This window comes from Gadus macrocephalus, chromosome 14 (genome assembly GCF_031168955.1).
Source record: "Gadus macrocephalus chromosome 14, ASM3116895v1".
In the NCBI taxonomy this organism is placed as follows: domain Eukaryota; kingdom Metazoa; phylum Chordata; class Actinopteri; order Gadiformes; family Gadidae; genus Gadus; species Gadus macrocephalus.
Window position 1 is genome coordinate 13867913 of NC_082395.1, and position 25994 is coordinate 13893906.

At 41.3% G+C, this 25994-nt stretch overlaps 2 protein-coding genes and 1 long non-coding RNA gene across 6 annotated transcripts; 2 read left to right on the plus strand and 1 right to left on the minus strand.

Moving 5' to 3' along the window:
- Positions 1–2: 2 nt before the first annotated feature.
- On the plus strand, positions 3–6872 carry pex16 (peroxisomal biogenesis factor 16). 3 transcript variants are annotated; one of them, XM_060071788.1, is made up of 11 exons: positions 3–140; positions 286–321; positions 842–918; positions 1178–1311; positions 2046–2146; positions 2480–2560; positions 3434–3580; positions 3787–3859; positions 4020–4139; positions 5799–5863; positions 6027–6872. In XM_060071788.1, the coding sequence occupies exons 1-11, from the start codon at positions 14–16 to the stop codon at positions 6083–6085; spliced, it is 1020 nt and encodes a 339-aa protein (XP_059927771.1). In that variant the 5' UTR covers positions 3–13; the 3' UTR covers positions 6086–6872. The 3 variants fall into 3 exon arrangements, with proteins under 3 accessions (XP_059927771.1, XP_059927772.1, XP_059927774.1); XM_060071791.1 differs by having other exon boundaries at positions 35–140; positions 1143–1311; XM_060071789.1 differs by lacking the exon at positions 2480–2560 and having other exon boundaries at positions 5–140.
- On the plus strand, positions 4875–5652 carry LOC132472260 (uncharacterized). Its single transcript, XR_009529046.1, has 2 exons — positions 4875–5099; positions 5464–5652. It is a non-coding gene; the product is annotated as an uncharacterized LOC132472260 (long non-coding RNA).
- Positions 6827–25988, minus strand: arfgap2 (ADP-ribosylation factor GTPase activating protein 2). Of its 2 annotated transcripts, XM_060071786.1 has the most exons (17): positions 25851–25988; positions 25289–25407; positions 20514–20586; positions 19662–19793; positions 18852–18935; positions 17710–17818; positions 17293–17349; positions 17118–17162; positions 15500–15552; positions 15241–15377; positions 11128–11259; positions 9552–9680; positions 8993–9145; positions 8607–8733; positions 8307–8397; positions 8013–8134; positions 6985–7922 (listed from the first exon to the last, which is right to left on the minus strand). In XM_060071786.1, exons 1-17 carry the CDS (start codon positions 25968–25970, stop codon positions 7902–7904), a joined length of 1704 nt encoding a protein of 567 aa, XP_059927769.1. In that variant the 5' UTR covers positions 25971–25988; the 3' UTR covers positions 6985–7901. The 2 variants fall into 2 exon arrangements, with proteins under 2 accessions (XP_059927770.1, XP_059927769.1); XM_060071787.1 differs by lacking the exon at positions 17118–17162 and having other exon boundaries at positions 6827–7922.
- Between the last annotated feature and the right edge of the window lie 6 nt (positions 25989–25994).

A 25994-nucleotide genomic window follows, 5' to 3' on the forward strand; every position in this document is an offset into this window, starting at 1 on the left:
ACGGTCAACGAATATGTCTCAAGCTTTCATCGACAAACTGACACGCATTTATGAACGGTATACTGAATACGTAACCAAAAACCCTGCAGCTACTGCCCAACTGGAGAGCACGGTCCGGACACTCTCTTACCTTATAGCAGGTGAGTTTAGCAGCAAGTTTACCCATAAGTTCGCCCTTTCGCAGTTCTTGTAGGAGTAGACATTATTTAATCAGTTAATAAGAACAATTTCTATGCATGCTCTTAATATATATATTTTTAATCATAAATTATTTATATATTACAGGGCGATTTGCAGATTCCCACGAACTATCTGAACTAGGTAAGTAGTACTACCTAACACATCCTCACTTGAATATCGGACCATTTAGCCTATATTTATTTATTTGCTGTTGTATTCTAGTTAGGTCTTGAAAGATTAGACATAGCCTATAAGCAGCGTCTCTCTGTTGACGAACACAACGGCAAACAACAAAAACCTGGTTTGAGTTGTTTGTACAGTTTCGCCCGTTGGTTATACAAACTTAATTCCAAAAATTTGGGACAGCGTGTCAAATGTAAATGTATGCAAAATGGCAGCCATACAATTCAGAAGTACTGTAGTCTTATTTGTACAAGAATCAACTCTTGAAATTAAGTAATTGTTATTTTATGATTTATATTAAATCATCTTCAAATGTCTTCTTTCTGTTTTTATTGGCATTTTACATATGGTCACAACTTTTTGGGGAATTAGGTTTGCAAATGTTTATTGCATGCGACAAGTTCCTGTATGCTTCATTGTATGGTAAATAAGGAGTTCTGTATGGCTTTGTCTAATATCTTCAATATCACCATTTCAGTGTATTCAGCCTCCAACCTTCTAGTCTTGTTTAATGACGGCATACTGCGCAAGGGGTTAAGATGCAATCTCCCTGTGGTAAGTGTGAATGGGATTCCGGAATTAAAAACCATATTGATATTGAAACTAAATTAATGCTAAAATTCTGTAATTATTATTATATAGCAATTCTGGAAACATATTGGACTTAGGCTGAGTGTGTAAACATTTGGTTACACAATTTCATTACCCAAAGAAAAAAGTTTGAGCTTCAATTCCCATGAGGACTTCACTGATTTGACTCATTAACACTGCATTTACAGATACTTACCCTGTCGGTTGTGTTTGTGCGTCTCAGTCCCTCTCCCAACAGAGACTGCTCACGTGGCTGTCAGTCCTAGAGTATGTGGAGGTTTTCCTGGAGATGGGAGCTGCAAAGTTATGGGGAGAAGCAGGCCGCTGGTTTGTGATCGGTGTCATCCAGATTGCAAAGTACTTACTCTTCCTTTTTATTTATAAACTTACTTAAAGAAATATGTCTGGAGGAGAACAGGGCTTTTGATAGGGGCACATAGTATTGTTTGCAATAGTCCAGGATTGTCCTGAGACCAGTTGATGGCAAGCCAGCCATTTATCTCTAGCCCTACACCTTCCTCCTGAACACAACTAAGAATTGAAATTGCAATGTTCTTACATTATAGTAGCTATGTGGCCATTAATAAAATGGTTAAATAAAAGCATCCTGCGATCAAGGCTTGGTATTAAATAAGAAAGGAATAGACTGCATGGCCTATATTGATTGAAGTGGGACTACAGTGATATTTGATAAGGGAGGAAAATATTCTATGGCCTATGTTGAAGTGGGACTATACAATGGTATTTAATATGCCTGTGATTTCCTTGCCAAACAGCAGGAGCAGTCAAAACCACGGTGGATTTTCATGAAAAGATGGATTTCAATAAGAAACTTTTCATTTCTAGCAGTCGTATTGAATTGTTGTAGGTCAATTAATGCGTGACAGTTGGCCTGTGGCTGTTGTAAGACCACCCTACTATTTTAGTGGTTCCCAAAGAGCTGAGATATTGGATTCAGACCTCTCAGAATTGGTCTGTTCTTTAACACAAGTTCCAGGTTGATTGTGGGTCTAAATGAACTTAATGTTACAGTATAGTTATCCTCATTATATAGAGTTAGGGTTAGGCATCATATCTATTTTTCTTTTCAGGACAATATTCCGTATCCTGCTTCTTCTATGGTACAAGTCTGGCATTCAGACTTCACCTCCCATCATCCCACTGGACAGAGATGCAGAGTTTGGCGATACAGGTGAGTAAACCTCAGTCATGGTTGTTTGTTACGGCTAAAGGAATAAGAAAAAGCATAGTTTAGCAATCTGTTCAGCTTCATACTCTTACAACACACATGTATTTGCTAATGATGAAGGTGCTGTGGGTAAGATTCAGGAGTTTCAAAAAAAGCGACGAAGAAAATGAACTATGAGCGGCCTTTAACTCACTAATATCTGATTTATTGGTGTATTTTCCGTGGTATTTCAAACCAATTACACTCATTTTATAGCTGTTGAATCTTACCTACAGCACCTTTTCATTGAACATGACTTGTGTGTCGGTTTGATGATGGTGGATAACCGTTTCGTAGACGAGCAGCCGGAGGAGCAGCAGGACACGGGCTGCTTTGTGGGCCAGCGATCAGGAAGGGTTGTACGGCCACTAGGGGGCGGTAAGAGAACCTTCTATAACTGAACCCTGACTCCATTGGATTTGCATCAGATGACTCTCTCTCTAGGTTAAGATATGCTATTGCATGCATGACCTCTTCATGGCTGCGATGGTTACTTGCTAATTAAGCATTGATGCAACACACCGGGACTCTGTTGATTTAAATAAAGGAGCGTTTAAAAATATTGGCTCAACTGGTAATGCATGACTGCCATGATGAGGGGTTCAATTGATGCTGAGAATGTACGAAATCAGGTACTCTTAGGGGGCTTTCACACATATACTCACACATATACTTCATCAAAGTCTGGCAGGTTATTTTCTTCAATCATCGCTCAATGCCATAGGGATGATACTAAAAATAGATTATTTTTAAATATATTGTATTTATAATAGTATAATTAATATTGGTTAAAATGTAAGTATTAAAAGAAAAAAAACGTAACGCGATCCAACCGCACTCCCTTTTGTGATCGACTGGTCGATTGCACCCCTCCTCTACCATGTTGCATGGCAATGACAATGGGGCCCCTTAAAGGGAGTTTCCAACCTGTTTTCGTTGAGATTGTCGGTAACCTTTGGTTACCAAGCAAAGGCTCACTGTCTTCCTCCTAACAGAAGAAGAGTACTGTAGTAGCTTTTGACAAAAGATTTGGGACTGAGGTACAACTGCTTCCTTTTATTTTGTAATACCTACAATATTATTATAATTTGATATACATTTTTAATTCACTGGGTTCAATATGCAGGGTTGCTACATCATGTGTTCCTGATCAATACGAGAAGAACTCATTTTGGTGGACATGGCTCCTTTGATATTTTTATGGGACTACTACACAACGGTATGTGATGCGTTTGTCTCTGTATTGGCCAGGCCCATCTCTACACACTAGGCTGTGGGGTGCGCCCTCTCAGGACAAGAGGAGGAATCTCAGGGAGGAGCTCAACAGCAGGCCAACCGACCTCGGCCTCCAGGAGACCATCGCTGAGTCCATGTACATCAGCCGGCCTCTCATACACTGTATCCTTCTCCGTGACTGCAAAGTATACTTGGTAGCACAATAATGTTACATCATTGTTATAAGATTATCTCCTTCCAAGGATAATCAACGATTCATTCTGGAAGCCACTGTATCTTTGTTTTTTTTGTCCAGTTATGTATCTAGTGCTCTGTGTCGTCATTGTGTGCCTACTATATTTTCTTTTGTCCTTAAAGCTTTACTGCAGTACTCTGTCTTGGACTGTGTGGTAAACGGTCCTGGAAGCCCTGGCTCATTTCTGGACTCCTAGAAGTTTCAAGGTACGAAATAAATGTTTGGACCAATGAATGCACTTTGTGTGTTGTGTAACTTTAATTGTATTTTTTTTTTTTTACAATTGATGTTTGAATAAATAATATATAATCATTTTTATTGAAATCGCCAATAAGATATTTTTTATCTGTGTTTTATTTTCTTTAGCTTTAGTTTACTCAGTGAAACCAAGTTTCAGAATCGATGGGAAAGGGCCGAGACGAGGAAGAGAACGTTCCTGTTGCTGTACTACCTTCTTCGCTCACCCTTCTATGATAGATACTCAGAGTAAGAACGTCTGCCTGCTTTCAAACATGATAATCTGAATGCATTTGAATGTGTAGGGTGGCTAGTTTTTGTGAAATATGTCTTAAATAGACCGACTTCTGGTTTAGAATGAAGAGAGAGTAGACGTGAGGAAACGTGGCTCCCAAACTTTCAAACCTTTTTGCACACTTTGCTGTGCAAAAAGGGATTAAGGGATTGATACTTGAGATTAGGGATGTGTCAAACAACTTGGTTGCAGACCCCAATATCTAAACAGGGTTTTTAAGTTTACAAGTAAATGGTAAGTGGACTGCATTTATATAGTGCTTTTCTAACCAGTCAGTGCTTTACAATATTGCCTAACATTCAACCCTTCATGCAAACATTCACACACCAACGGCGGTGTCAACCATGCAAGGCGACAGCTAGCTTGTCGGGAGCAATTAGAGTTAGGTATCTTGCTCAGAGACACCTTGACACTCGGAGGAGGCCGGGGATCGAACTAGCAACCTTCCGGTTACCAGCCAACCCGCTCTACCTTCTGAGCCACATGCCGCCCGATTACACATCCATATCTGAACCTCCCTCTGATAGAAGCATTATGGAAAACCTTCCTAATGGCTTAGAGTATTGACTCACGTCTGGCCAGTGAACTCAAGAGGCCTTTGCAAACAGATGAGGTCATAGAGGCTTTTTAGTCTATGCAGAGTGGCAAGGTGCCAGGTTCTGGAGGGCCATGGCAAGTTATTGGTTATTTTCAAGTCTGAAACTTTGTATGTGCAGAGTTTGATCCCTTTCCTAGGCCCTCAGGAATCTTTATGGGAAAACCTTTTTGACCCCTACCCAAAGACATAGTTCATAGCCGGTATTTATCAAAACACCATGTCTTTGACCGCTGATCGTCTCCAAATCAAAGTCCAGTTGGGAGGAGGAACTGGGTGTGGAGCTGATAGGGGACAGGTGGGAAGTGGCAGTGGACAGGTGGGACGTGGCAGTGGGAAGTGGCAATGGACAGGTGGGAAGTGGCAGTGGACAGGTGGGAAGTGGCAGTGGACAGGTGGGAAGTGGCAGTGGACAGGTGGGAAGTGGCAGTGGACAGGTGGGAAGTGGCAGTGGACAGGTGGGAAGTGGCAGTGGACAGGTGGGAAGTGGCAGTGGACAGGTGGGAAGTGGCAGTGGACAGGTGGGACGTGGCAGTGGAAAGATGGGAAGTGGCAATGGACAGGTGGGAAGTGGCAGTGGACAGGTGGGAAGTGGCAGTGGACAGGTGGGAAGTGGCAGTGGACAGGTGGGACGTGGCAGTGGACAGGTGGGAAGTGGCAATGGACAGGTGGGAAGTGGACAGGGTGAACTCTTCGTCATCCTGTGCTTGACTCAGTCTGATTTGGCTAAAGTTGGTGCACAGAGCACATTACAGTAAAGCTAGATTACAACCTTGACTCCCATTTGCAATCGTTGCTTCCTGCCCAAAGCTTGGGATATATTGGTCTTTGATGTATTTACAACATTGCTAGGGGTGGGCGGGGAAACAAAATGTAGAAAAAAACAATGTGACCTGCTAACCTGGAATTGGCCATTGTTTGAATGTACTAAAAAACATGTTAAAAATATGTCTAAAATATACATTTCATCTTATCTTCAGTTAACTATTTTACACTAAATGTAATGTTTATTTCCTAGGGCCAAGATAATTTTCCTGCTACGATTTTTGGCTGATCATGTGCCCGGCGTAGGACTTGTAGCACGTAAGTATATGCACATTTTAAAACCTTGTTAATCCCAAGTATATTAATGCTAGACCTACATTGGAACACTGTAATTGTGTTACATGGTTACAAGGGAACCCATTGATGTTTCAACTGGTGACATAATCTCATAACTTTGCTTTCTTGCTTACCGTGTGACTAGGCCCGATAATGGAGTACCTACCCACCTGGCAGAAGATCTACTTCTACAACTGGGGCTAAATCCCATTGTTGCACTCTACCACTTGAACTGGAGAGGAGGAATACTGCAGCTTTAGACACAGTGGCCTTTTCTTTTCTAATCATTGAGGATGAATATGTAATTCATGGGAAATTATCACCTTTTACATTGCCCAAGGTGTATGATAGTCACTGATCGCTTGTTAATTGCGTCAATTAGCAAGGGTCCATCCCTTATTTTAAAAGGGTGGTTTAGATACAAACTGACATTATTTTCAGTTTTGTCCCTTGAGCTTGGCTATGACCACACAGCAACTAGCCCTATAAAAAAATGACATCAAGGGTTTGATGAGGCAAATGTTTAGTCCAAGTAGCAAAATATCAACAATTGCAGCACAAACAGTCAAGCAGTACAAAATTAGGTATAAGGATGTGTGTAATGTGCCATTATCTATCTGGTGAAATTTAACGTGCACGGGATCTGCATTTTCCAAACCCAAACAAACTCCCAACTAGTCACTTCCTTCCATATTCATCTTGATCCCGTTCTGCTCAGATAGTGTACAGCAGTGGTTATAAATGACATGAGGAATAAAGGGGTAAAGCAATGTAGCCTTCAGTATGATTGTCTTCTACTGGTGATCATGATTCAAACTTCTTTGTAGGGGCATATTAACTAAACAGACTTAATGCTGAATGTCTTCCTTCAACATTTGAATTTCCACACAGGTATGGCACTGCATGTGGGCAGTTTTAAGGAACAAATTCAATGAAAACACGATATTTTTGTAAATTATGTAATCTTTATTAAAGTAAATTTTGTTTAATATTTTCGCCTAATTTTTTTAAAAATTAAGTTACGGTTGTTAAGCCTTGATCCTTTGCCAGGAAAGTTTGGGTGTTGAAGTCTACCTGGAATACAATGCCAAGAGATTGCAATGTAGGAATATCTTAAAAGGTTTATTATCTGGTAACCTATTAAAAACAAAGTTCCACATTGCATTCATGCTATACTTTAAACAATTCTGTATGCTTATTTTTAGTACAGAAGTGGAAATTACCAGTAGACAAACTTTTCTTTTGAATGACGCAACCTGCTGGCTTTGTCCCAGATGAGCAATGGTGCCGCTTTATAGGAGGACATGATTGAAAAAAAATATACATCTAGGTTAATAGTTATCTTAAAATAAAGACATCTCACTCAAAAGTCAATGCTGTTCAGACGATCATCGCAAACATCAATAAAACCCTATAAACATATTGAGATGGTCCCTCTTGGTGATGGGATACATCTTCCACTGTTAGTGGGAGAAAACACTGAGGTAAAACACAAACCTAGCCGAGGTGGTGTCTCACAACACAACAGACGATGGAGGGGACAACGTCTATTCACGCCGTTAGCTTCTTGCCTGTCTGTGCCTAGAGCAAAATAAATGTTTACTGGAGAAACGTGGCAATGGAACCTCATGGTTTTTTCTTGCGTTAGAAAAACAAAAAGGATAATTCTCAATTTCAATGACTAAATAAAAGTAATCACATGTTAATAAAATGAACACCATATTTTTGTGAATAAAATAAAGCAGTTTTCATCTCAAACTCATTTTGAAATCAAGATTCCACAAGCGAGCCTGAGAAAACACCAATACTGCCTCTCTCCGGATAATTGTCCTCAGACAGTGAAATCAACGAGGATGTCGCTTTTCCACAGCTGTCTCGTCACCTCAAACACAGACCGGTCGGCTGGATCCATCTCGTCCGTTGGGTATGCCAGGGTCACTCAGGAGACGGGTTCACGCTCTGCCCTCGCTTGTACTAGATCTTTCTCGTCAGATAGATGAGGGTCACTCCATTCCATGCCTCAATAAGAACCATAGCGATCCTGGCCAAAGGGAAAAAAAAGACAGCCATAAGTGATTTTGACTCGCTGCAACATTATACTCCATACGGCTCCAGACATTATTTCCATTACCTGGATGGTATTCATGACACCATTGGCCAGGACCGCCATCTTGCCCGCCACAGTCTTTACTCCCTGTTTGAACTGTGCGATGTCCGGGCCAGAAGGAAGAACATTGTCTAAGCTCGATGCCCCTATATGCAGGAAGGAGCGTGAATATTAACAAGGTTAAAACATTTTCACGAGGCGTCATCGTAGCACTAACACCAACTATGGGGTCTGCTCCTTTTAACTCCCGTGTTGACTACACTTGACACAGATACACCACCGCCATTTAATATTGAATGATCTAAAACGATGAGTTACCTGCTGAGCGGTCCGAGTTCTCTCCAAACAGGTCCGCTGAGCTGATGGCACTGTTTCCAGACATGCTCTCCAGTCTTGTCTTGGTATCATACTGAGAAGAACAACATCAAATGAGTGGACAACAGTAGCCGGCTACGCATGGCTGGCCTTACTAGTGGGAATAATGGGATTTATCATAATGAAGCCTCCTAGACTTTAGTGGATCCATCTCATGTCTGAAACAGGCCTTCTATGGATGGCCATTATAAATAAATGAATGAGTAAATCAAACTCAATAAGGTTGTGGCCTAGGTTCCTCACGTCCGCACTGCTCTCCCGGCCGAAGAACATGTCTGAGGAGATGGCCTTGGCGTTGGCAAACTTCTGTCGAGCCTCGCTGGACTCGGCCACAGGCGCAGACACCTCCGCTTTCCTCCTGCTGGGGAGCCTGGAGGCAGGCAGAACATACACACACCCCTTCACTACTGGCACCCGTAGGCCAGTAGTGAAGTAAAGTAGGCTCTACAGTTGTTTTCCCTGGAATTTGTGAATGGGAAGGCATGCATGTTGCCCAATAATCCGATTAACTCCAAAAAGAATAGAGAGAAGTAAAAACAAAAAAAGGATTTAATCACAAATCCATGCCCAGGAATGCAAGAGTCCTCCAATAATCTATCATCAACAGAGAGGGTCAAATAAGCAGGTACCTCTCTCCTATGGGCTGGATGCTTGAAATGGTGACCTCTTCTTTGGGCTCCTCTTTGTCTAGAGCCCAGGAGGCGCTAAAGGAGGCTGTACCTCCATCAGTGTCCCAGCGGGACCCAAAACTGTCTCCGACGGTAAACGGGTTGTCCTTGTATCTACACACACACACACACACACACACACACACACACACACACACACTTTTAGCCACTGTAGGTGAGATTTAAGAGCTGTTGTTTGAGTACACGAGGGGTTAGAGACGGACGTCCAGGCAGTGTTGCCAGATTGGGCCTTTTCCACCCGCCAAATTAGACATTTTTTTACAACGTTCAGGCAGCGCCGACGTCAGCGTCGACATCAGCATTTTAGCGAGCACACTCTCGCAGTTCGTTAGGACGAAACGCATTCTAGGTAAACTTCATATTCAATCCATTTTCTTTCCAAACAGTCTACAGACAGTGGGTCACCACCAGCAACATCTTATCTGAAATACTATAGCACATTGTATTCAACAACAAGAACCTAATCTGGTGAAAGGAACAAAAAGGGGTTGAAGCATACTTAGGGGGACCAGATGTGAAGCCCGGCTCGTCAAACAGGTCCAGTTTGGAGCGTGTGGAAGACTTGATCCCCACAGGAGTTTCCTGTTCGATCACCTGCATCTCCGACATCACAGAGTGAGTCATGGCGCTGGCCCAAGAAAGATGCCACAGTAAACACACAACGAAGCACATAAATCGTAAATAACGTCTCACTGTCACAAGGTAGGCCAAATAAAGATAAACGCAAAGTGAAGTTGAAAGTATGTTTTAATAAAGCCACATAGTTTAAAACGTAAAGAAATGGCTTAAATCAAGTGAAGGGATTTGAACAGAGTCTAAATTGAGAAAACAGTGTAAACATGCATACCATTTAAAAAATCAAGTTTGATTAATTGGAGATAAAATATAGAATAGCTGAGATGTTCTGATTGCAATTTCCAGCCCAACCATAGACTAAAAACTGCCCAATCAACCAAGAACCCGTCCTAAATTATATTGCCAGATAAATCATATACTTCTGCTATGGCAACTACATGACTATACATGTGAAGACAGAGATCACATTTAGATTTTAATATGCATCGTTCCATGGATGACGACCTCTAGTGGCCATGGAGGTGAAATGTATAAATCACACGTGATTTATGTTGTCGGTTGTTTTCGAGATTAACTTGGGTCATTTGAAGTAATAACCACCTCCACATGCAGAAGGCATTGTTTGTAAATAAAAGCTCAATTAATGGTTGTGAAGACAGAGGTCACATTTAGATTGTATTTGGTTCTTTAGAACACACATCAGCGGAGGGGTTTCGGTATGCATGAGGCCAGTTTGATTTGTGGCACTTGAGGTGAGTGAGCACGGGTGAGGCCATAAAGGGCTGCGGTTTCCGGCCGGGCCATAAAGGGTTTGTGCGCAGGAGAACGCGAGAGCACGCAGGTAGGTTGGTTGGTAATTAATTTTTTGAACCAAGGTGTAGTTTGCATAATGCGATAACCTAAACGCAACATCATTATTAACTATGACGTTATGTGGTACACAAGGAACCTCTCATCTATCAAGTATTTTTCAATCTTTAAAAGGTCCCATGGCATGAAAATCTCCCTTTTTGAGGTTTTCTAACATGAATGAGTTCCCCTAGCCTGCATATCGTCCCCCAGTGGCTAAAACTTCAGGCGCGCTGATTTGGAATTTGAAAGAAATAAAATATATATATAATTTTTATTTTTATACATTGGTAGTCAAGGCAGGGCTCTATTGTTGCTAAGGCCCCGCCTTAACAACAATACCATACAGTGCTGGGGGAAACACTGCCTTTCCGTCCAATCGGCGCTCCAGACTAGGCGACTGGAAACATACGGGGGTAAACACATGAAGCCACCACCCTCTGATTATCCGGGCCTCCTCTGAGCACTACCCAAATCTCACGGGCACTCACTGAGGTCCACAAGGTACTTTTGCATAATAGCTGCTGGATGTATCGACGCCTCTCCGATGAACGGGGAGGGATGTCACCTAATGGGTCGGTGCTTTGAGGAAGTCCATAATAGGCCGTTCAATGACGTCCCGACCTGGTCCGGCTCATGGCTCAGCTCACCTGCGGTGGCCCATGCCCATGCCCAGTCTCTCGGCCTGCTCCCTCTTCTTGCCCTCCATGTTCTGGATCTTCTTGTCCTCCATCTTCCGGTCGATCTCCAGCTCCTTGTAGGCCAGACGCATGGAGGCCACGCTGAAGCCAGGGACCAGGTGGAAGCATACACACAGTGTTGGGTTAGGGTGGGATGGTGCTTTCATTATTGGTGCCCTGCTGACAGTTTGAAACCCCACAGCTTATGAATTCCACTTTGAGGTACTTAAAGCTCCCTACATAGTGACTGAGTGAGTAAGGCCCAATCCCAGGTCTACCCCTTCCCCTTCCCCCTCCCCCTTGTTTTGAAGGGGAAGGGGTAAGGGGTAGAACTGGGGTTGGGCCTAAGTGTGTCGGGGGGGCCGGTATCCCTCCTCATCCACTGGAGGATGCGCGGCTGCCAGTTTGTGCCAGAACGCTTACCACTTATACATAATCTTCTTAAAAAAACGAAACAAAAGTGTAGCATAGTTTTCCTCCAGTTAGACCCACCACTAGATTGTACTGTGGTATTGTTATCAGGGGTTGGTACTAGGGCTGGGCGATTCATCGAATTTCAATCTCGATTTCGATTTTAGCGTCAAACGATCACAAACTAATATAATCGAGTTTTCGATTTATTTAGTGTTATTAAATGTTGTATAGAAAGAACAGCTGGATACATTTTTGTATATTAATTTGATTTGAACGTTTAATTGGACTATTTTATTTTTTAAAACGAAATTTTAAAGTTCTCAGATAAAAAGTGTTTTTAGGAGAGACATGCTGAATAAATACATCATGTTTTCAAACTCAAAAACAATAGTCTCAAAAACAATAGTCGGAATAATCGTGAGTTCAATCTTAACCGAAATAATCGTGATTATGATTTTTTCCATAATCGAGCAGCCCTAGTGGTTACCATCGATGCACTGCAGTATTCTTGTTGGGTATTTATTTTAAATAAAATAAAAATTAAACTACAAATACCACTACCTGAGTTTCGGTTCCACCGGTTTAACACATTGAGGCTCCCTTTGCTATCGTGGGAAAGAGTTTCTTAAAGAAGTTTGTGTAACTTTCCAATTTAATCTGCATTATTAGATGTTGTTAACATCTGTGCTACTAATGGCTCTACTGATTCTACGTCATTGGAGTATTTACCTTACGAATTGTTCATGCAATTTATGAATAAAAAAAACATTTTCAAAGCCAAGGTATTGCAATGGATGTAGGGCGTTGCCTGCAAACAAAGAAACTCAAGGAAGCAGAAGGGCGAGGAGTGCATTCAATAATAGAGGTGGGGAGATTTTTCATGTCAAGGTGCATCGCGACGCGGACATGTTATTGAGAAGTATGATTTTGCAGCACTTACAAATTTATGTTGAATACATTTCCTGGTTTTAAGCACTTTGAGCGAGGGCCCGGGGCAATGCTACGCAATGCCAAATGCACGGCATCATGTCTGTTCGTGCCTTCAGCATAACCCGGCTTTGAGAGGGGTGTGAGTGGGAGGCTCTGAACGTGTTGATAGTAAAGATGTGACATGCCACTGCAGGACATCTATCGGTTATAGGATGTGATTTTATTGACATTTCATAGTCGATCAACTTTGACCCCATATATATGTCAAGGAAGTGCCAAGTACTATGTACTATTTTTTATATATCATGGCACACATGTAATGCACTGTAGAAGCAGCTATTTTTTGACACGTCTTTGCCAACAACCCAAATACTGCGTGTTACTGCCTAATGCTGGCGTGAAATTGTATAATGTTCCTTAGGGCCGCAACAACACTGCGTTGCGGGTCAACTGATGATTGAGTAAGCGTTTGTGGTTAATTGAAGTTAATGGCGATCCAAGTTTAAGTAAAACCGGATACAGGATACAAGCCACTGCTCTATTTTCCAAAAATACGGTACATTGAAAACAAAATTATTTAAATACTCTTTACCACTACCCCAACAGGATATAATGTATTGATCCAGTGGCCCTTTAACACATTGAACATAAATAAATGAAAATAAAAAGAATGAGACAACAGGCAACAGCCAACAGCCAACTATTTAGAGAACCATACTTCGATTCTTTTTTTACATTTGTTCAGTTGGTTAACCTTTCTCTTTCAAAGTAGAACAAAAGCAGCAAGGAACAAAGAGAGGTTTAAGGAATTTAAAAACAATTGTGCGGGTCGATACCCTTTGTATTCGCCTGACGTGCATGAGACCAGCTGTACCGACACGGCCAATCAATCAACAGGTGGGTGGAGGTGTTGTGCCTGAACCAGTGCCAAGGAAGGTGGCACTCGTTTTCTCCACTACAGTTGCAAAAATAACTACTGTTCTAATACCATGCACTTTATCATTCGCACTGCGTGTTTTGAAATAAACACGCATTGTGTGTTTATCCTCTGGTCTTTCCCTTATTCCTTAACATGTTTTTGGAGCTGGAAAAATTCATTTGAGAGGTGCTTTTCTTTGGAAATTCCCACACAGTTACACAAGGCAACCGACTAATGATGTACCGTGTCCTCAACGTTTTCTAGAATGTTCGTGGTGCGCTTCGACAGATTAAAGTGCAAGGTCTGACTCTGAGGTCTAATGAGTAGTTCTTCAAAAGGCTATTAATCAACTGTACAGCAATACAGTCAATCTATATTGCAAATCCAATCTGGTCCAGTCTTTTTTTTTTTTTTTAATAAAACTTTAAGAGCTATATTAGTGCCATTTTTTAGAACAGGCACAGCCATCCGAGCCGAGAATATTTGATTTGACTTCAATTCACCTGCATCTGAAGGAGCCAATTTAGATATTAGACTGATATCCATTTTATCCGGGCAACTTCTCCGTGATGGTTCATTGTTTGTTATCAATGTTTGTTATTGTTTGTTAAATCACAACAGCTGTGAAACGGAGGGAGGAAGCAGAGATGGAGGAAACTATATTTGTTTACGTTTCAAATATCTGGCAAAGCAGCGAGAAAAGAGGGACCAGTCACCGAACTCGGGAATGTGGGTTCTCGCACAATATTAAAAAAATCGATTGACTTATATGATCAGCCAAACACAAGCCGCAACATGACAGAATCTAATTCCTTGATCCCCAATGCTGAAATGCAATACCATTTCAAGAATACATACAGTGTTTCCCATACATAGACCATTGTGTGGCGCGGCGCCACAGAATCAACATCGAGCGCCACGAATAAATTCTGTCTTTTTTTTTTTTTTATAAATTGTATTAAAAAATATATATATATTTTTTTTTCAATAACGCGATTTCGAAATCTAAAAATCGTTCCGTCCATTCATCTCTGCATAGCACTCGTTCTCCCTGTCATTCACACACACACACACACACACACACACACACACACACACACACACACACACACACACACACACACACACACACACACACACACACACACACACACACACACACACACCGATGTCACCCGTCGCTAAGCAACCGGACACGCTGGGGTTGATAAGTTACCGGACTACTGTAACTACTACGGAGTGATAATAACAAAGACGTGAATCAGGCAATAAATCCAATTTCCTTGACAGCGGTAAGGTTCGGTGTGCATTAAAGTACAGACGGAGTGGACCAATTGCGAACTACTGCAGCTGCTCCAAGTTAAACCCCAAACTAATCAGAAGTATTTATAGCAGACTACAGCACCTATTCTATTCCGCATACAATTGTATTCCGAACCGATTGAGGCGTATATATATATGATACTTTTCAATTCCGATTGAGCTGTTCTTCCACATCTATGCGAATCAGATGTGTCCGCATGTAAACGCGGAGTTACATGCACACTCACTGACGGCCGCGTCGCCGTGCTGCGCCTGCACCGCCGTGCTGCGCCTGCGCCGCCGTGCTGCGCCTGCGCCGCCGTGCTGCGCCTGCGCCGCCGTGCTGCGCCTGCGCCGCCGTGCTGCGCCTGCGCCGCCGTGCTGCGCCTGCGCCGCCGTGCTGCGCCTGCGTGCTGCTGCCTGCGCTGCCACCCCCCCCCCCCCCCCCGCGCACCACACATTGGTCCTTGGTCTGTGGGAAACACTGACATATATGCAATGAAAGACCCTTGACTTACATGGAGTCCTCAGAATTCTTCTTGGCCTCCGCCAGCTGTTCCTCCCTCATCTTTTCCGCCACCTGCGCCTGCTTCTCCACCTCCGAGAAGCTCTTGCTGCTCACCTTCTGGGCACCCAGGCCTTTCTTGGCCCCCAGCTGGGGGGAGAGGCAGACAACGTTTGATGGTTTGGTAGAAGTGCTACAAATCTAACCCCTCGAGAGCAATGCTACATTAATCTATGGATTTTATAACATGTTCCAAGAGGCCAAACACTTACCCCCTTTTTAGTGGTCATGGGCTTTTTCTTTCCAATGAGGGACGGTTTGACATCTGTAGCACAACAAACCATGACATGACGTCAAGTCTTAGGCAAATTAAGGCTCTTTCAAAACCCAACAGAACATGAAAAGGAAACAAGCCATAAAATAAGGTTAAGTGCTGCTAGAATATTTCTACTCAGCAATAATTGATTAACAAAACACGACAAAACAGTGGGTTAAAGATAAGTATGCCAAAGCATCACCACACACAACTCTTTCGATCAAAATCGAATGTTTGTTTTCCAACACATTCATCTCGGGTAACTATATTGGAGTTGTATTGGCGGACGGTGAATAATAATAGTCCCAGATTTTTTTATTTTGTTTTACAAATCAAGAGGAGGCCTGATTCGACTAATTGGCTTTGCATCCTTTCCTTCTGCCCTCGTAGACAAGACATGCTGCCCACCAGCTTTCAAAGTACAATGCTGCCACTGGTGGATTTGTATCAATTTTATTTACTGCTATTTAGTAGTTCACCAAAACACCCTGGAACAACTTGAGTCTCACATACTTATGCCACCATACGCCACTAACAATGCAAGCAGGTCAATGGCAACCAAGCGCGCAGTCCTTCCTCCCTCACTTTAAAAACCACCAGCCGCCACTGATAAATATATTAGGGCTGTCAAATAATAAAATAAAAAATTAACGCAGATTAATCGCGTTTCTTTAGTGCCCTTTGACCCGGTGCGTCATTTGCATTGAAACAGAATGGAGGCAGACAAGAAGACGCTGCTCGTCCCCGTGAACGGAAAATTCAGGTTTAAACAACTCCCAGACGGAACTGAAGATAGGAACGCCGTTAACTGGAATCTCTGTAGCATGGAATTTTCCGATCACCGGAGTTCATCAACCCTTACATATCACCTCAACGCAAAACATTTGGTAGCAAGCACTCAGGTACGAGCTGCCACAGCCCCTGAACCTGGCGCTAGCAGCCAGCCTCGACAAGCCACACTCGACCAGGCGTTCAAGCGAGTGGGATGGAATTGTTATTAATTTGATCTTAAAATGCAGCGTATGTTAATGAAAGACATGTTTTAAATAAAAAAAGACATTGAACTTTAAAGTCTATTATTCATTGAATCACTAATATGCCATAATTTACTTGAATTAAATTATTTTGAAATACTTTATCGGGAAAATGTAAGTAGGCAATTTAGATTAATTAATCAGAGCCTTTAATTAGATTAACTTTTTAACTCTCTCTCTCTCTCTCTCTCTCTCTCTCTCAAAATTCAGCATGCAAACTAAGGCATGTCAACTCAGTTTTAGAATTTCGAGTCAATCGTGCCGAGACAGTGTGAACCACATCCAAGCCGTGGCTCATCCTCCATCATTACATCGGTAACAACACTAGGTTCAATGCTTTGGTAAACCTTTTCAGGTATGGTGCTGGATTAATCACCAAATTTATCAAAATAAATTGCCCTCCTATTTATGGCTTCCGTTCATTTCCTTTGACCATAAAAACCAAAACCCCAACAAACCACAAAAAAAAAGCTTAGGGGGAGAAGCAGAAAACAATGCTGGAGTACAGCCAGACTGTCAACAACAACCCGTTGTAATCACCTGCCAGGTCCCATGACTCGTCTGAGGACAAGCGCATGGATGCTTCTAGAGGCCAAACGAACATGTGCGCACGTTATTTCTTATACGGAAGGAAAGGCCAACAAAGTGTAAATGGAAAAACTTTAAATGGCAATAACAACCACAAGCTACAGTGTTACGACTAGATAAAACTCACCAATGGCAGCTTTAGGGGATGAACCCAGTCCATCAATGCTTGGGCCTTCTTCCAGTTCTAGACAGTAACAGATCAAATTCAATTATACAATAAAATGAACTATGACATAATATGGACTTTTTTTGTTAAACCTCGCCAAAAATAATGCAATATAGGCCCCTGCATTGTAGTAAAATCCCCAAATTTCATGTTCTAAATTAGTACAGTTTTCTTCAGAAATGTTATAAATTGAAATGCTAATCTTAAGGCCCAATCCCATTTCTACCCCTTACCCCTTCCCCTTCCCACTTGTTTTGAAGGGGTAAGGGGAAGGCGTAAGGGGTAGAAATTGGATTGGGCCTTAGGCCCAATCCCCTTCCCCCATCAAAACAAGGGGGAGGGGTAAGGGGTAGAAATGGGATTGGGCCTAATACTAACGTTTGATGGGCTCCTGGGTCTTGGCAATTGTATCCATGAGCTGGGGAGCGACCGTGGCTCCATTATGCTCTGAAAGCGATGGGAATGCCATGGACCAGTCGTTTGCAGCCTGAATACAAGAAACAAAGAAGAAAATGGAAAAAGATTACATGCAAGTAAAGGCTTCCGCGTAGTTTAACAAGTCTTTGTATTCGTAGCAAGTGTGGTTGCAAAGCAAGCCGCATTATTATCATGTGTCCTATTCGTGTGGTTTCAAAGTAAGGCACACTGTTATAATCATGCATCTTATTATTATAAGCGGGGTTGCAAAGCAAGACACGAAAGTAAAGAGGTCTCCAAAAAATTTTAGTCATAGGGAGCGCTCCAACTAGTGGCCAAACCTACATAGCCTTCATAGCTGTGAGCCGCGCCCCTTTTGATAAAAACGTATCCAGGCCATATGTAAATTATCTGGCATTGTTCAATAAATCACAAGCCTGCTTCCGAGAACCCAGAGGTCTTAAATTTGGTGTGCCCAACAAGGTCTAGTAATTTGGAACGCCTTGTTTTGATAGCTGACAAAATTATGTCAAAGGGTCAATTTAAAATTAGCACTGTTGCAAGTTCCCACCAAGCAATTTTTTTATAATGGAAGTCAATGGGGAATAAACTGACTTCCACCATTCCAAAGGCAAACAACTCAGGATTTTCAAACATGGTAAATGTATAGAAACCGCGTATAAGCAGGTCTCCAAAAAGTAAAGTAACACTTTGGCGTCATGACGCGCCATAACTCGCAACCAAAATCAATCAATCAGAAGTCTGCTTCAAAGAGGCCGAGGGATTACTTAACACGGTAAACCTCTGTGACCGCACCGAAGTGCCTGCACCATGACGGTTCGGTACAAATACGTGTACCGTTACACCCCTAGTGCTTACGGTGTATTTATGCATTCGCTCGTGCTGTGTGTGTGTGTGTGTGTGTGTGTGTGTAAGCTGCAGGCTGCTTGGCACATGCGCACATAAGTAACTGGTGCGACAGGCCTGCTATTATAGTAGTAAGATATAAACTGATCGGTTATGAATAACGGATCAACAAAGATGTGGTAAAAAAATACATAATGTGTATGCTTAAGCCAAAACGAAAACATATTTGAACCAACCTGCGTATGCTCTGCAAAGAAGTCAGCTGCTTTTTTCTCCGGGGCAACACTTGCAACCACTCCTCCAGAAGTATCTATCCACAACTTGAAAAAAAGGACTGTTGATTTAGGGAGCAGAGGCAATTACTTTAACAATTTTAAACAGCCTAATTATTACTGGCGTCAAACACGCTATCCAAATGATGCCATTAAATTAAAAATGTAAAGAACCATGAGGTGTTCCAGTAAGACACGTCAAAGGAAACTAGATGAGTGATCCTCAGAGAAAAAATATGTACACAGACCTCAACAATGAGTCATAAAGGCCTGTGTTAACCACAACCTTACATAAACCAAACATACAGCAATATTGTTTCTAAATCGTAAGAGCTACAGGATTATTGGATTCCTATAAAAAGCAATATAAATCTGCTATTATTTCTAAAGCTTTACGCATTTGTTTAGCTCATATCTTCTACCGCACAAAACCTTAGCATGCCACAGCATCCATATATTAAACCCAAAACAACACCTTAAACCAAATCTTTGGACGTTTTGTCTTGAATATAACGTGATATAGACCTTTTTGCCCTATCTGGTGTCTGACCGGCTTAATGGAGCTATATCTAAAAAATATACTGAACCAAGTAATGAAATGAGCATGACATACATTACTACGGCCAGTATTTTCTCCTTTGAAATGTCAAATTTTAAACGCTTGATTGTTACATATGTACCTTAAATTAAAAATAAATGGCCTAAATGATCAATAAACTAATGGAAGAGTTATTGGGGATTATAGGATTTTAACAAGACTAACAAAAGACATACATCGGTTCCATATTTGGCCAATGCAGAATTGGCTTGCTGTCTAATCTTCTCCCGGTACATCTGGGCAGCCCGGCTGTTGTACTTGGCATTGGTATCATTTGTTGCACACCCATGTTGCCGAAAGAAGACAGTCTACAAAGGGTGAAGGAAAAATGTATTTAGTCAACATCAGCGATTGTATTATGTATTGCATACAAGGACGGCTCTTTTACTTTTTATATACCTGGACTTGCTCAGGGTCAGTGAAGTAAAAGTGTTTTCTTGCACCTTGTTCTAGTGATCACGTCATATTAGATACACGTTAGTCGTTTCCAAAGATGAATTTAGAGGGCTGAGTTCTCAATTTTGAAAGCGATTCTGCAGAACTGGTCTCCACCTTCTCAGATTTAAGCATTGAAAAATATGCACTGTGAATTTCCTGAAAAGCCCCCAACAATCAGTGAAACCTTGCTGCAGACCCTGCACCAAAGGGTGACGCATTGCTAGGCCCTGTGAGGACTTACGTCTTTGCGTACGTGCAGCTCAGCGACCAGAAAAAATCTCTAATAAGTAACGCAGATTTGTATACATGTTCAACGGAGAAGTCGGATTTGTTCTTAGCAAAGTAATTTAACATCTAGAACATTGTTTTTTGAAACTGTTTCACCACAGATGCTGATCAACACCAAGGGAGGAGAACAAATATGTCATAAAATTCTAATTATATCACACAAAATACTAATTGAGAGCCTCGCTCACATGGCTACTGGGTGTTCCTGGGCACCCAATCCAGGCATTTGGGATGGTCGCTTGAACATGACATACTTTTCTCTTTCAAAACATTAATGCTTCCCAGAGGGCTCTATGACTTACCGAATTGGCATTGCCACCAACCTGCATACATCTTAGCTGAAACCAGTTCCAGTTGGAATCCAACTCTGTAGATCTAAAAGGAACACAAGGTAAGGTAGCCTAAAATGAATATGGCAGTATTAAATCAAAGTATTTGGTTTTGGGGAGGAGAACCATGTCCTTTCCCTTCATGTAAATAAAATTACATTTTGATAACATAACAAATATGAACAAACTATTGGTCTGACAAAATTAGCCATCCAAGTTATTTGACAGAAAATCTGTGGAGTGTTTGATCCTACTAAATCATAGCAAACAATGACAACCAGTCTCATATTTCCTATGTCAATTAAATGGTTGAGGTTATTACATTCGTCATTTTGACAGCTTTATTGAAAATGTCTATAAATCACACCATTTAGAGTCTGGTATCACATAAGGACCCTTCAGTGACACATCTACAGAGTACTGAGTAGTGTTGTCACGATAGAAATAAATTAGAAAATCCCCTGTTATTTTTCAGAAAATAACATACCCAATAAATAGAGTATATCTCCACAACTGCAAGGGCTATAATATGTCATCTTGTTGCCAAATGAAAGATTGTTGTGCAGGTGGAATATTCAATGTGGAAACTACTTGGTCAGAGTGGATAAAGCTAGAACACAGCATAAGTGGAAGATTAAATTTCTAACTGAAATAAAGATCAGTTGGTCATTATCAGTTGGTATCCCTATAGTACTATGAGAAAGAAGAAGATAGATATCTTGAGAACCCATTGTAAAATATAGACACTTGAAAGTTCAGGGCAAAAATAATTGAATGACACAAGCCAAACACTCGCAAATACACCATATGGCAACCAGACAGCGCTGAAGAACATTTGGTCTGATTGAAGGAAATTTACCTATTTCCTCAGAAACCTTCTCTAGGTCATTTGTTGTAAAGACCATGTTCATAATGGTTTTATGCATTCAAACTGAACACTACTTTTAAAATATATAGATATATATGTTTTACAATGGAAGTAAATTGTATACATCCGCCCATTCTCTGATACTTCAACTACTTCAGACTTAGTGCGTTGGTCAATCTTTAACAGTTTTGTTTTCTTATTAAAAATTGTAACAAATCAACACACTTGTACTTTCAACTGTATCAAAACAGATTTTCAATATCATTTATACTATATCTTCAGAATCACAGTTTAGGTTTAATTTCATTCCCGCTTCCTATACAGTCAGGTCCATAAATATTGGGACATCGACACAATTCTAATCTTTTTGGCTCTAAACACCACCACAATGGATTTGAAATAAAACGAACAAGATATTTTTCAACTGCAGACTTTCAGCTTAAATTTGAGTCTATTAAAATCCAAATAAGGTGAACGGTGTAGGAATTACAATAGTTTGTATATGTACCTCCCGCTTTTTAAGGGACCAAAAGTAACGGACAAATTAACAATCATAAAATCAATCTTTCACTTTTTAATACTTGGTTGCAAATCCTTTGCAGTCAATTACAGCCTGAAGTCTGGAACGCATAGACAACACCAGACGCTGGGTTTCATCCCTGGTGATGCTCTGCCACGCCTACTACTGCAACTGTCTTCAGTTCCTGCTCATTCTTGGGGCATTTTCCCTTCAGTTTTGTCTTCAGCAAGTGAAATGCATGCTCAATCGGATTCAGGTCAGGTGATTGACTTGGCCATTGCATAACATTCCACTTCTTTGGTTGCTTTCGCAGTATGCTTCGGGTCATTGTACATCTGCATTGTAAAGTGCCGTCCAATGAGTTCTGGAACATATGGCTGGATATGAGCAGATAATATTGCCCGAAACAGAATTCAACATGCTGCTTTTGTCAGCAGTCACATCATCAATAAATACAAGGGGACCAGTTTGATTGGCGGCCATACATGCCCACACCATGACACTACCACCACCATGCTTCACTGATTAGGTGGTATACTTTGGATCATGAGCAGTTCCTTTCCTTCTCTATACACTTCTCTTTCCATCACTCTGCATCTGTCCATAGGATGTTGTTACAGAACCGTGAAGGCTTTTTTCAGGGATGCACCGAAAATTCGGCCACCGAAAATGTTCGGCTGAAAATGGCTCAAAACATAATTTTCGGTTTCGGCTGAAGGAGTAAAAAGGCTGAAAGGAACTACCGAACATTTATTTTTTGATGGTGTGAGAAAAAAAAAAGGAACCAATGTGGAATGAGCCGGGTGCACAACATGTCGGCAGTGGGGAAGCGTTTTAAAGTTTCGGAAAACGAAGCAAATAAGGCCGTTTGCAGACATTGTTCCGCTGAACTTTCAACTAAATTTTTTGTTTTACTCATATTTATTTAAAGTTATATTTTCCTTATATTCTTGGTATAAGGTCTTCTGGAATGTTAGAAAATGTTCAGTACTAAATTTTGCAATAGATTTTATGTTTTTGAAAAGCAAGACAAAAAAGTTTATAAAAGACATGTAATTGTTTGATTTTTGCAATGGTGAAAAATTATATAATGAAAATAAATGAAAAATAGCAAAGGCCACATTCGGTATTCGGTTTCGGCCAACTGTTTCAATATAGTCGGTTTCGGCCAAGAATTTTCATTTCGGTGCATCCCTAGCTTTTATAGATGTTGTTTGGCAAACTCTGATCTGGCCTTCCTGTTTTTGAGGCTCACCAATGGTTTACATCATGTGGTGAACCCTCTGTATTCACTCTGGTGAAGTCTTCTCTTGATTGTTGACTTTGACACACAGCTACCTCCTGGAGAGTGTTCTTTATCTGGCCAACTGTTGTGAATGGCTTTTTCTTCACCAGGGAAAAAATTCTTCTTCCAACACAGTTGTTTTCCGTGGTCTTCTTTTGGTGTTGCTGAGCTCACCGGTGCGTTCTTTCTTTTTAAGAATGTTCCAAACAATTGATTTGGCCACATCTAATGTTTTTGCTATCTCTCTGATTGGTTTGTTTTGATTTTTCAGCCTAATGATGGCTTGCTTCACTGATAGTGACAGCTCTTTGGATCTCATATTGAGAGTTGACCGCAACAGATTCCTAATGCAAAGAGCACACTTGAAATGAACTCTGGACCTTTTATCTGCTCCTTGTATATGGGATAATGAGGGAAAAACACACACCAAGACATCAGCCAATTATCCCATTACTTTCGGTCCCTTAAAAGGTGGGAGGCACATATACAAACTGTTGTAATTCCTACACCGTTCACCTGAATTGGATGTAAATACCCTCAAATTAAAGCTGAAAGTCTGCAGTTAAAGCACATCATGTTCCTTTCATTTCAAATCCATTGTGGTGGTGTATAGAGCCAAAAAGATTAGAATTGTGTTGATGACCAATATTTATGGACCTGACTGTATTTCCAGTTGGTCTCATTGACTTACATTGAGGCTAGAGCTTGATGAAGTTCTAGATGACGCTATAGCCCAAGGCGGCTTTCACAAAAGCTAACCATTGCAGGCGTCGCGGAGCATAAACAAATTCAATATTTAACCTAGAAACACAATATCAAGCTTAAAAGGTTACGTTACTTCTTGTTACACTTGCGCAAAAATGATTAATCGATTGGAAATATGATTGTTATTAGGGGGGGGTGTACAGGGTTTCCTCCAGAAAATGTCTTAGTCAAGGTGGTGGAAACTTCAAGTTTTAAATTCCGCATCACAAAACAAGCCTTTACATTCGCCCTATTAACGCTATGTACGCCACATTTACGCACGGCGGTCCACCTCTGTAACCACATCAAAGTTCCTGTACCGTGACGGTTCAGTACAAGTACGTGTATCGTTACACCCCTAATACCAATAGACGTGAGGTTGACATTTAGATTTGATCCAATTGAAGTATTGAGTGGTCGGAGATTGGCACCTGTCCAATAGTAATAAGTGGCGAGGGAGGGCCAACAGACCCCTAACTCAAATCTCCGTGCCAGTTGTAAGGAGATTTGATTCATGATGTATTTGTTGAGCTGGCGTTAACTGTACATGGTTCCCCGGTTTATGTCATTTAAGTTCTTGTCTGATTATTTCAAGTTGAAGATCTACATGAATGTAAAATCATTTTATGCATGACTCTTTTGAGTTGTTGTTTTTTTAGCTCATGTTCAAACACGCATTTTCTGTGGCTATGTCCCTGCACCTGCGCAGCTCACACGTGTGTATGTATAACGTGAAAGTTATTAAATCAATAAGGTCGCATCAGGTGTTTATTGTGCTCACCATCACATCTTAAATATTTGGCCTGTTAAGCCCATTCAGACTGTAATGGTGACTGAGGGCTACACAAATGAAATTGAACCATTGGTCTTTTACATGCCTATTTTGTGTGTTGCGTATTAATGTCATCTCATTCGAGACCCATTTCATGCTGCGGTCAGTGTGTTCCTTAGAGACCTTGTGAGGTTTTTGAGTTTGAGAAAGATGGGTTCCTCCTTGTATACCACACATTAGACCCATTGCTCAATGAAAGCAGTTCTGATGATACTCGAGGCCGTATCATTTTAGTATTAAAAAAAAAAGCAGCATTAGTGCACGGAATTCCCATGTTTAAGCAAAACATTGTGCTAGTGGTTATTTTATGGATTTTAAAGGATGTTGCATCCCGGAAAAAGAGGACACATGAGGAGATCAACGTGGACTCCTAGTCGTATCTTATCCATTTACTGGCTCAAGAAAGCCTGTAAAACTATCTATGTGACCCATTAACGACACATTGTAAATCATGTTTGTGTGTATGGAGACAGCTTGGGTTAAATTGACTGGAAGGTACCTGATGAAACTGAGGTGCACTCCCAGGGAACGGTGGATTCCAGAGCAGTCGATGCATAAGAACACTCCATATGGAATACTGGCCCAACTTGGGTTTTTTGCTGCACAGTCAAAACATGCCTGTGAAGAGAGGAAACAGGGGCATATATTCTGGGATATATCTGGCAAAAGATACAAATTATGTTAGATAGGAATTAATTCACCTTATGACTTGTTCGATAATGCCTGGTACCGTTAGCTTGCTCCCTACATAATGTCTTATACGGACAATCCAACCCCTGGATAGTTTCGCAGGAAAGTAGTTATATATTCCATTACTAACGTTACCTGAGTTCTGAATCTTGTTTTAAGGATGGCATAGGTGACCTTCATATGTGACTGATTTACACCGGTAGATTAGGCCAGCAGAGAAACGTCAGTCTGGGCCTGTGATATAGCTAACCAGTAGAATAAAGCTAGCTTCAAACGGACATTTAATGGCCAGTCAATACGATAACAACCAGGGTTAACAAACAACGGAACATTCGGATGGACGAATAACAAGTGCTATAGATTTGCTTTACCTTGTTTGTGGGAATAGATCTTAATCGTTTAAAAATGGTAAGGATTTCAGTCTTATTTGGTTCAGTAGCCATCTTGCCAAAAAGACAAGTTCTACTCTCTGACGTAACTACGGGTCGCATCAAGGCTACAAAATAACCGCAGTG

Excerpts from the sequence above, each read along its gene's own strand:
- pex16 (XM_060071788.1), top strand. The coding sequence starts at position 14 with ATGTCTCAAGCTTTCATCGACAAACTGACACGCATTTATGAACGGTAT. Across the intron at positions 322-841 it reads CCACGAACTATCTGAACTAG|TGTATTCAGCCTCCAACCTT; the intron begins GTAAGTAGTACT and ends TCACCATTTCAG. Across the intron at positions 3,860-4,019 it reads GGACTCCTAGAAGTTTCAAG|CTTTAGTTTACTCAGTGAAA; the intron begins GTACGAAATAAA and ends TATTTTCTTTAG.
- arfgap2 (XM_060071786.1), bottom strand. The coding sequence starts at position 25,970 with ATGCGACCCGTAGTTACGTCAGAGAGTAGAACTTGTCTTTTTGGCAAG. Across the intron at positions 17,819-18,851 it reads TCTTTGCAGAGCATACGCAG|GCTGCAAACGACTGGTCCAT; the intron begins GTTGGTTCAAAT and ends TCTTGTATTCAG. Across the intron at positions 15,553-17,117 it reads CGAGTCATGGGACCTGGCAG|ATGTCAAACCGTCCCTCATT; the intron begins GTGATTACAACG and ends GTTGTGCTACAG.